The 11293-nt window shown below is 36.2% G+C and overlaps 1 protein-coding gene and 1 long non-coding RNA gene across 28 annotated transcripts in view; one reads left to right on the top strand and one right to left on the bottom strand.

The window, feature by feature from the left end:
* Positions 1-11293, top strand: part of CCDC73 (coiled-coil domain containing 73) — a 144219-nt gene that overhangs the window by 109196 nt on the left and 23730 nt on the right. For all 27 annotated transcript variants that reach the window (XM_081543732.1, XM_081543729.1, XM_081543724.1 and 24 more), the window contains 2 exons: positions 186-296; positions 4895-5029. In XM_081543732.1, coding sequence (XP_081399858.1) covers positions 186-296; positions 4895-5029 — 246 coding nt within the window. The remainder of the gene's footprint in view (positions 1-185; positions 297-4894; positions 5030-11293) is intronic.
* The window catches only part of LOC145526918 (uncharacterized), a 29330-nt gene that overhangs the window by 6318 nt on the left and 11719 nt on the right, over positions 1-11293 (bottom strand). The gene's annotated exons all lie outside the window — the stretch shown is intronic.

The raw sequence follows: 11293 nt of genomic DNA, 5'->3' as shown, positions 1-11293 counted from the left end.
TTCCTGTTAACTAAACTATAAGCACCTTTCTGTTAATTTATGAAAATTATTGTTGAGATAGCACATTATCACTGATCTGTATGGCACTTTCAGCATGTTAGAAGCAAAGGTCCAAGCAACATAAAACACATCAAAATTCATTAATGTGGTATTGATTATTTTTTGGATAATTAATTTTATTGCAGACCCTTGAAAGAGATAATGAGCTGCAAAGGGAGAAGGTAAAAGAAAATGAAGAAAAGTTCCTTAATCTTCAAAATGAGCATGAGAAAGCACTAGGAACCTGGAAGAAGCATGTAGGTTTATTTAATAGTAAAATTTTTAAATATTTTAAGTAGTTGTAGCCATTTAAAATAACTATTAAATGCTAAGAAAATATTTCAAAAATATTATAGGAATAAAGTCGGACACATTTTATTCTTGCACTTGTATTTCTAAAAAGTGAATGTTTTTAAAGCTAAATTTAATAAAATTTTCTGTAATGCTTTCATGCATGAAAAACCACACATATACACTTTGTATGACTTTTCATAGGTGACAGAAATTAATTTTCCTTTTCGTAAAACCATTGATAGTGTTTTAGTAAATGGTATAATAAAGAATTATATAGGTATTATTGTTGGCTAATCTCTTTAGCTTTCCTCAGCAGTTTGATTGAGTCATATTAAAGCCATGTTTAGAACATGTATATAGTAGTTGGGTTCTCTAGTATTAACATTTTATCAAGAGAATTGTTATGTTATTAACATGACTATTTCCTTAAAGCACAACTTTTTTATTTTACATTAAATTTTAATTTCAGTGAAGTAGATAATAAAATGTGTAAAGTCATATAAAGTTGTGAAATATAAGGTTCATTTTAAAGACTGGTGAACCCAAAATCAGTTCTATTTATTATCTATTTTTTTTGCTTTCAATTCTTTTAAAAGAACTAAAAAAAAAATGGAAGGTAACTATTTGTAAGTTTATGAAAGCTATATTTTGGGAAAGTAAGATATTTTAAACTATTATACTAATTATACTATAAAATTCTAACACTTATTAATACAGTTTATAATAATATATATCTGTGTACTATGCTGTAGTTGAGTTTGTTTGATATAAATTGTTATAAAGGTAATTCTTGATTTTTTGATCCATTTGCAGCTAACATGTTCTCTTAATTTGTATTTTGGAGAGTTCAGATTTTCACTGATGAATTTGATAAGCTTTACCAAATTCTCAAAAAGTATTTTGTAATTCATTAGATCAGAATACTATAAAATGCTTAATGATCCCTATATAGGTAAAGTTCATCATTAAGCAACAAACATAGTAATTTTCATTTTAGCTTCAGCTAATCTGCCTTGCATCCCAACACTTCTGTCTAATTTCTAATGTTTAAAAGACCATGGAAATAGTATTGTCAGGGTAAGGAAAACTATGATGTAAAAAGAGAACATAGACTTGAATATGCCAGTCATGCCCCCCAAATTAGTTGAGATAAGAAAAGTCAACATTTATTTTTCCTAGGATTTTTTTCAACTATGTCCCTCCCCAGGGGGTGGAAAATCAATGGATTTAAGAGAAATAAGCATTCAGATTCCCTTGTGAGACCTGTTTATAATTTGGGTGAAATTGGTTTTGTCTTAGGATTTTTAGCATCTGCATTCATTTCACTTTATGCTTCAGTACTTAATAAAACATAGTTAAAAATTTTTAAATTCTATAGGAATTTATAGTTAAAATTCTATAGGAATTTTCTTGAGTGGGAGGTCAGATCTACTCTTTAATTGTATTTCTGTCTCTTTGTAAGCATTTCACCACTCTTGAGTGAAGGGTAATTGTAGTATTGCTACTGAGGTCAGATCAAGGTAGGTTTTTAAAGAAACTAAAAGATAGTAACAAAAATAAGATGACATCATATATACTGCTTCTTTTTTAATAGTGAAAGAGTACTGTACAAATTGAGCAGTGAATATTACTAGACAATATATTTTAAAATTCATAGAAATGTCATATGTAATGTGGTATGTGTACCAGCAACCCACCCCAGTATTCTTGCCTAGAGAATCCCATAGACAAAGGAGCCTGGTGGACTGCAGTCCATGGAGTCGCAAAGAGTCGGACACAACTGAGCGACTAACACACACATATAGCCAATAAGATATTTATAGGTAAGACAGTAATAAATGGAGATGTTCAGAAATTATTTAGAGAAAGGGGGTATCACAAAAGAAATTCAATTCACATTTGTTGAGCATCTATTATGTGTTAGGCACTATTTTAGGTGCTGGATTTTCAAAGGTGCCTAAAATACAAAGATTATTAAAGAGCTCACACTCTCAAAAGACAGATAATTATTAACTACAATAGTATGGAGTGTTTTTAGTAGTATTAGTATTAACAAATTACTATGAAAGCACAAAATAAATCATATTGTTTAACTAGGTTGGAGAAAGTTTTAGAGAAAAGATGACCCTAGAATTTGGACTTGAAAGATGAATAGGGTTTCACCAGAGAGAAGGTGCCTGTTTCCTATACTTCTCATTCCACTCTGTTGGCATTCCATTTAAGAAGGGATAATGATGGAGGCATGAAATTGCTTTCTCAAGGATGAATGGTCTGATCTAGAATGTGACATTGCAGATGAGGTTGAAATCATCTTCTGGGGAGTTCTTTTCTGAGGAAATTGAATTTTATTTTATAAGTAATGGGAAGCCATTGAGATTTTTAAAGCAGAAAAGTGACTTAGATCTGCAGTTTAGAAAAATAACTCTTGCAGTAGTATGGAGAATGGCATTATGGAAAGAGATCAATAAGAAGAATATTCTAACCATGAGCCCATGAGGATGTGAATTAGGGCAACAGTAGTGAGGATTGCAGTCCATGGGGTTGCACAGAGTTGGACACAACTGGGTGACTGAACAACAACAACAACAGTGAATATAGAGAAAAAGAGATAGATGCAAGAAGGACTGGAGGTAGAATTAGCAGGATTAATCACATTTTATATATAATGGGTTTTAAAGGGAAAGAAGTCAGCTATAATTCTGAGATTAGTATAATAATTTATACAGATTAGCAGAATAATCATATCACTAAATGACATAAGGAATGTGAAAGGAGAAGCAGATTTGGTGGATGAAAATGAGTTTAATTTGGAAATTGCTTATTACAGTGACTGCAGGGCATCTGACTTGAAATTTATATCATGTATTTGGAAACATGAATCTAATCTTAGGAGAGATGAGATAGAGATTTAAGGCTTATTAGCATAAAGATGAAGTTTGAAGGTATAATAAGATCATCTATGGAAGGAGTGGAAGACTTGAAGAGAGGGCTTAAGAAGAAAGAGCTTTGGGGAATGCCAGAATTTTGTGAGTGGTTAGTGTGGGACAGGAGGGGAGAGGGAGCCTGACAAGAACAGTGAGAAAGGAGGATGAAGAGGGAGTAGTACCATGAAATGAAGAAAAGAGGCTGTTTGAAAATAAGTTGTCTACACAGTTGTGCTACAATGCTGTTAAATGGTATGAAACTTGGAACAAGTCCTTTTGCTAATTTGCAGGTGGTAATAGATAAAAAAAATCAGTAGGACTTGAGGGCAGAAGTCTGGTTGTTAAGGAGTGAAAGTAAAGAAGGAAAGTGGTGTGGCTCAGTTGTGTCTGACGCTGTGACCACATGGACTGCAGCCCACAAGGCTCCTCCATCCATAGAATTTTCTAGGCAAGAGTACTGGAGTGGGTTGCCATTTCCTTCTCCAGGGGATCTTCCTGACCCAGGGATCGAACCCGGGTCTCCCACATTGTGGGCAGATGCTTTACTGTCTGAGCTACCAGGGAATCCCTTAAGGAGTGGAGAGAGGTTAGAATTGGAAAGTAGCAAGAGTGAACTTTAAGAAGTGAGAGAGAGTAATTGAGTCAAGAAGAAAAAAGTTGCAGTCATGACAAGAGCATATTTGTGGGCTGAAAACATGCTAGTATAGTGGGGAAAATTGAGAATATCTAGGCGAGAAGAGATCTTTGCTTGAGTTAGTTTCTAAGGGAGATAAGAGAGGACAGGGTAGAGAACACATGAAGAGTTGAGCCCTGGAGAAGAAGATCCTTGCAGAGATAGGTAAAAAGATGGTTAAAATAGGTAAGGCGAAGGGAAAGTAGTTGGTGAGCTCATGTCTGTTAACCCCTACAAGGAAAATCACATGCATTAGTAGAATTTTTGGTAGTTTAAAATTGTTCAAGAAAAACTTTTGTAATATTTTATGACAAAATGGTATTTTTCTTTTTCCTGGAACTTATTTTGTCTCACATTTGAGGTTCCTATGAAGGAGAATCCTACCAAGAAAAAGATTATAAAATTTATAGCCAGTAGAAGACTAGTGTGTAGATATAAGTATTAGGCTGAAATGTCAGTTTCTAACTGTAGTACTTAGTACTCAGTATTCTTCATCTAGTTGAGTTGAAATCTGTGTATCTAATTTGCAACAAGAAAATAAAACTTTAAGAAAGCAATGAAATGGTAACCTTTATAGAATTTTTATGAATAAAAGTTAATTAATTTTTCATTTGTAACAAGGAGTGATTTAATGTAGTACTTAAGAGCACAGCTCCTAGGCTTAGCCTTGCACTTGAATCTTGACTATCACTTTATATCTACCTGATCTTGGGCAAGTTACTGAACGTCTATGAGCCTCACATTTCTCACCTGTAAATTGGAGGCTGAAAATAGGATTTTTAAGAGTATGAAATTATGTTTATTAAGTACTCAGCACAATTCAATAAATGGTAGCAGTTAATATTAGTAATTACTTTGGGAATGTTTTCATTGTTTACAATTTCTAAACACTTGTGTTAATGAAGTATTTTTATCTACAACTAATTTATATACATGCTCATTTTGGTTAAATGTTACATACTAGGTTGAAGAACTTAATGGAGAAATTAATGAGATTAAAAATGAGTTATCATCACTTAAAGAAACTCATACTAAGTTACAAGAAGATTATGATGAATTATGTAATCAGAAAAAGTTTGAAGAAGACAAGAAGTTTGAGGTAAAATTCAAGTATGTGGGGTATAAGCTCTTAAAAGAAATTAGGACCATCACTGATGATTTTCTCCATGCTTTATATTTTCACTTTCTCAACTTTTAAAAATGAGTGTAAGCATATAGTCTGTAGTACATTTTAAATTAATTTTTTATACAATATGACATAAGGATTAAGAATCATTTCTTGGACATGAATCTTCAATTTCAGCATATACATTTGTGGATAGACAATTTAACACTTGCTTTATTAATGTAGCATTATAAAAAGTCTTAAAATGTGGTAGTATAAATCCTTCAATTTTGTTGTTCTTTTCCAAAATTGTTTTGGCTATTGTGAGTCCTTTGCATTTACATATAACTTTTAGAATCAGTTTATCAGTTTCTAAAAGAAAAAGTCTATGGTATTTGAATTTGGCTTGTGTTGAATATATAGATTAATTTGCAAAGAATTTACATCTTAACATACAATTCATGACATGGTATATCTTTGCATTTATTTAGATTTTCTTTAATACCACTCAGAAATGTTTTGTAGTTTTCATTGTATAGGTCTTGCAAGTACTTTGTTAAATTTACCCCTGAATATTTCATGTTTGGGGCTCTTAGTATAACCAGTATTTTTAATATGAATTTTTCTAATTGTTTCTTGCTATTACATAGAGTTAAAATTGACTTCGTATTCTTTTACGATTTTAATTAATTTATTATTGTAGTATGTTTTTCTTGGTTGAACTTTGGAGTTTTCTCAGTACATAATATGTTGTCAGAATTTAAAGCAGATGAATTTTACATCTTTTTCTTCTCTATGCGTTTTATTTTTTCCTCAACTTATTGCAGTACACTAGCTAGGACTCTTCAGTACAGTGTTAAATAAAGTTTTAAGAGTGGACATGATTGCTTAACTTTTCATCTTAGATATCATTCATCATTTCATGTTATATTTGATCATTTCATATTATATTGAAAGTGAAAGTGACAGTCGCTCAGTCATGTTTGACTCTGCGACCTCTGACTCTTTGCGACCCCATGGACTATATAGTCCATGGAATTTTCCAGGCCAGAAAACTGGAGTGGGTAGCGTTTCCCTTCTCCAGGGTATTTTCCAAACCCAGGGATCGAACCCAGGTCTCCAGCATTGCAAGCAGATTCTTTACCAGCTGAGCCACAAGGGAAGCCCAAGAATTCTGGAATGGGTAGCCTATCACTTCTCCAGCAGATTTTCCTGACCCAGTATTAGTCATAGATTTTTTTTATATGTGCTCTTTATCAGATTGAAATTTCCATCTGTTCCTAGTTTGCTGAGTTTTTATCACTGAATGGGTATTAAATTTGTCAAATGCTTTTTCTGTATCTGTTGATAAGATCATTCTGTTTTCTTTATTCTGTTAATGTGTCAACATTAACAATTAATTACATTGATTGATTTTCAAATATACCTTGCATTCCTGAGATATCTATTGTCCTTTTAATATATGGCTAGATTTGATTTGCTAATGCTATGTTAGGGGTTTTGAATTGATGAGGAATATTGATCGGTAGTTTTTGTTCATGTTTTCTTTTCATGCTTTTGGTCTAGTTTTTCTATCAGGGTAATAGTAGCCACCAACCCTGCAGCAGGGTTACTGCAGGGTTGGTGGCACTGAGTGTAACAGTACATGCATGGGATCTTTTGAAGGAGGTCACCACTGTCTTCATTACCTCCACCACAGTATGGCCCCAGGTAAATAGCAGGGAGGGAACAACAATTCCACCCATCAACAGAAAATTGGATTAAACATTTACTGAGCACGGCCCCTCCCATCAGAAAAGACCCAGTTTCTCCCTCAGTCATTCTCTCCCATCAGGAAGCTTCCATAAGCCTCATATCCTTCTCCATCAGAGGGCAGACAGAATGAAAACCACAATCACAGAAAACTAAACAATCTAATCACATGGACCACAGCCTTGTCTAACTAAATGAAACTATGAGCCATGCCGTGTAGGGCCACCCAAGATGGACGGGTCATGGTGGAGAGTTCTGACAAAAATGTGGTCCACTGGAGAAGGGAATGGCAAACCACTTCAGCATTCTTGCCTTGAGAACACCATGAACAGTATGAAAAGGCAAAAAGATAGGACACTGAAAGATGAACTCCCCAGGTCAGTAGGTGCCCAATATGCTACTAGAGATCAGTGGAGAAATAACTCCACAAAGAATGAAGAGATGGAGCCAAAGAACACCACCACCCAGTTGTGGATGTGACTGGTGATGGAAGCAAAGTCCGATGCTGTAAAGAGCAATATTGCATAGGAAGCTGGAATGTTAGGTCCGTGAATCAAGGCAAATTGGAAGTGGTCAAACAGGAAATGGCAAGAGTGAATGTCAAGTGATTTTAGGAATCAGCGAACTAAAATGGACTGGAATGGGTGAATTTAACTCAGATGACCGTTATATCTACTACTGTGGGCAAGAATCCCTTAAAAGAAATGGAGTAGCCATCATAGTCAACAAAAGAGTCCGGAATGCAGCACTTGGATGCAATCTCAAAAACGACAGAATGATTTCTGTTAGTTTCCAAGGCAAACCATTCAATATCACAGTCCAGGTCTATGCCCCGACCAGTAATGCTGAAGAAGCTGAAGTTGAACGGTTCTATGAAGACCTACAAGACCTTCTAGAACTAACACCCCCAAAAAATGTCCTTTTCATTATAGGGGACTGAAATGCCAAAGTAGGAAGTCAAGAAACACCTGGAGTAACAGGCAAATTTGGCCATGGAGTACAGAATGAAGCAGGGCAAAGGCTAATAGAGTTTTGCCAAGAGAACACACTGGTCATAGCAAACACCCTCTTCCAACAACACAAGAGAAGACTCTACACATGGACATCACCAGATGGTCAATATCGAAATCAGATTGATTATATTCTTTGCAGCCAAAGATGAAGAAGCTCTATACAGTCAGCAAAAACAAGACCAGGAGCTGACAGTGGCTCAGATCATGAACTGCTCATTGCCAAATTCAGACTTAAATTGAAGAAAGTGGGGAAAACCACTAGACCATTCAGGTAAGACCTAAATCAAATCCCTTATGATTATACAGTGGAGGTGACAAATAGATTTAAGGGACTAGATCTGATAGAGTGCCTGATGAACTATGGATGGAGGTTCGTGACATAGTACAGGAGATAGGGATCAAGACCATCCCCAAGAAAAAGAAATGCAAAAAACCAAAATGGCCAGCTGAGGAGGCCTGACAAATAGCTGTGAAAAGAAGAGAAGTGAAAAGCAAAGGAGAAAAGGAAAGATATACCCATTTGAATGCAGAGTTCCAAAGAATAGCAAGGAGAGTTAAGAAAACCTTCCTCAGTGATCAGTGCAAAGAAATAGAGGAAAACAATAGAATGGGAAAGACTAGAGATCTCTTCAAGAAAATTAGAGATACCAAGGGAACATTTCATGCAAAAATGGGCTCAATAAAGGACAGCAATGGTATGGACTTAACAGAAGCCGAAGATATTAAGAAGAGGTGGCAGGAATACAAAGAACTGTACAAAAAAGATCTTCATGACCCAGATAATCACGATGGTGTGATCACTCACCTGAAGCCAGGCATCCTGGAATGTGAAGTCAAGTGGGCCTTAGGAAGCATCACTATGAACCAAGTAGTGGAGGTGATGGAATTCCAGTTGAGCTATTTCAAATCCTGAAAGATGATGCTGTGAAAGTGCTGCACTCAATATGCCAGCAAATTTGGAAAACTCAGCAGTGGCCAGGACTGGAAAAGGTCAGTTTTCATTCCAATCCCAAAGAAAGGCAATGCCAAAGAATGCTCGAACTACCGCACAATTGCACTCATCTCACACGCTAGTAAAGTAATGCTCAAAATTCTCCAAGCCAGGCTTCAGCAATATGTGAACCGTGAACTTCCAGATGTTCAAGCTCTATTTAGAAAAGGCAGAAGAACCAGAGATCAAATTGCTAACATCCGCTGGATCATCAAAAAAGCAAGAGAGTTCCAGAAAAACATCTATTTCTGCTTTATTGACTATGCCAAAGCCTTTGATTGTGTGGATCACAACAAACTGTGGAAAATTCTGAAAGAAATGGGAATACCAGACCACCTGACCTGCCTCCTGAGAAACCTGTATGCAGATCAGGAAGCAACAGTTAGAACTGGACATGGAACAACAGACCAAATAGACCAAAAAGGAGTATGTCAAGGCTGTATATTGTCACCCTGCTTATTTAACTTATATGCAGAGTACATCAAGAGAAACGCTGGGCTGGATGAAGCACAAGCTGGAATCAAGATTGCTGGGAGAAATATCAATAACCTCAGATACACAGATGACACCACCCTTATGGCAGAAAATGAAGAAGAGCTAAAGAGCCTCTTGATGAAAGTGAAAGAGGAGAGTGAAAAAGTTGGCTTAAAGCTCAACATTCAGAAAACTAAGATCATGGTATCTGGTCCCATCACTTCATGGCAAATAGATGGGGAAACAGTGGAAACGGTGTCAGACTTTATTTTTTTAGGCTCCAAAATCACTGCAGTTTGTGACTACAGCCATGAAATTAAAAGACACTTACTCATTGGCAGAAAAGTTATGACCAACCTAGATAGCATATTAAAAAGCAGAGACATTACTTTGCCAACAAAGGTCCATCTAGTCAAGGCTATGGTTTTTCCAGTGGTCATGTATGGATATGAGAGTTGGACTATGAAGAAAGCTGAGTGCAGAAGAATTGATGCTTTTGAACTGTGGTGTTGGAGAAGACTCTTGAGAGTCCCTTGGACTGCAAGGAGATCCAACCAGTCCATCCTAAAGGAGATCAGTCCTGGGTGTTCATTGGAAGGACTGATGTTGAAGCTGAAACTCCAGTACCTTGGCCACCTTATGTGAAGAGGTGACTCATTTGAAAAGACCCTCGTGCTGGGAAACATTGAGGGCAGGAGGAGGAGGGGGCGACAGAGGATGAGATGGTTGGATGGCATCACTGACTCAATGGACATGAGTTTGAGTAAACTCCAGGAGTTGGTGATGGACAGGGAGGCCTGGCGTGCTGCAGTTCGTGAGGTCTCAAAAAGTCAGACACAACTGAGCAACTGAACTGAACTGAACACTAGCCACATAAATTGAATTGGAATGTGTTCGTTTCTTCTTAAAGTGTACTGTGTTGAACTGCTGCTGTTTACTAAATATTAGATACAATTCATTAGTGAAACTATCTAGCCTTTTTCTTTGTGGGAATGTTTTTACAAACAAATTAAGCTTTGAAATTATCAGATTATTCAGATTTTCAGTTTCTTTATATGCCAGGGTGCAGAAAACAATTGACATAGCAGGTTTGCAAAAGGCCTCTAGAAGACCTGCTTGTCAGTTTGGCTGTTGACTGTTAACTGGAAATTGGATTTAGGGAGGGTTACCACCATTTCCTAATAGATGGGAGTGGTTCACGGTGCTTAAACTACTAAGTAGTTTACTGCTTTCTTTCTGGAAGTCAGTAGTTTGGTACATGCAAGGCAGAGAGTGACCAGCAGCCAATTAAGCTTTGAGCACCAAGTCTCTAATGAGCTTCCTGGTAGACAAGAGTTCACATTTGTGGTCACAATTATTGCTGCAGGAATTAAGCATGTCCTATGTGATTCTACTAGGAGAAGACTCTTTTTATTTTTTGGAAATTGATTGAATTTATTCAGTTCAGTTCAGTCACTCAGTCGTGTCCAACTCTTTGTGACTCCATGGACTGCAGCACGCCAGGCTTCCCTGTCTATCGCCAACTCCTAGAGCTTTCTTAAACTCATGTCCATTGAGTTGGTGATGCCATCCAACCATCTCATCCTGTCATCATTATGTAACCTTTTATGTGAGGAAGAACTTACAGAACCTAGTTCCAAAATTCATGTGAGAGTGAAGAGAAAGAGAGTAAATGACACCAACAGGAGATACAAATCAGCTGATTTCAAATTCAGATTATATCTATATGCTATAGGAGAGGACTCTTGAAAGAAGTTTGTACCTGGTTTCTTCCAGACTTCATCTCTTGTGCCTTTTCCCTTTGCTGATTTTGCTTTATATCCTTTGCTGTTATAAATCTTAGGAGTACAACTGTATATTGAGTTCTGTGAGTCCTTATATCAAATCACCAAACCTCGGGGTGAACTTGGAGACCTCCAACACTGTCCATTTTGCTAATTTTTCTCTTTCAAGGAACTTGTCCTTTTCATCTGAGTTGTCAATTTATTGGTTATTGGCCTTTCTTCTTCTCTAATATAAACATTTAAA

The sequence above is a fragment of the Giraffa tippelskirchi genome, chromosome 11 (assembly GCF_054371585.1).
Source record: "Giraffa tippelskirchi isolate mGirTip1 chromosome 11, T2T-mGirTip1v1.2.pri, whole genome shotgun sequence".
Taxonomy (NCBI): Eukaryota; Metazoa; Chordata; class Mammalia; order Artiodactyla; family Giraffidae; genus Giraffa; species Giraffa tippelskirchi.
The sequence above is the reverse complement of the archived record's forward strand: the minus strand, read 5'-3'. Positions and strand labels throughout refer to the sequence as shown.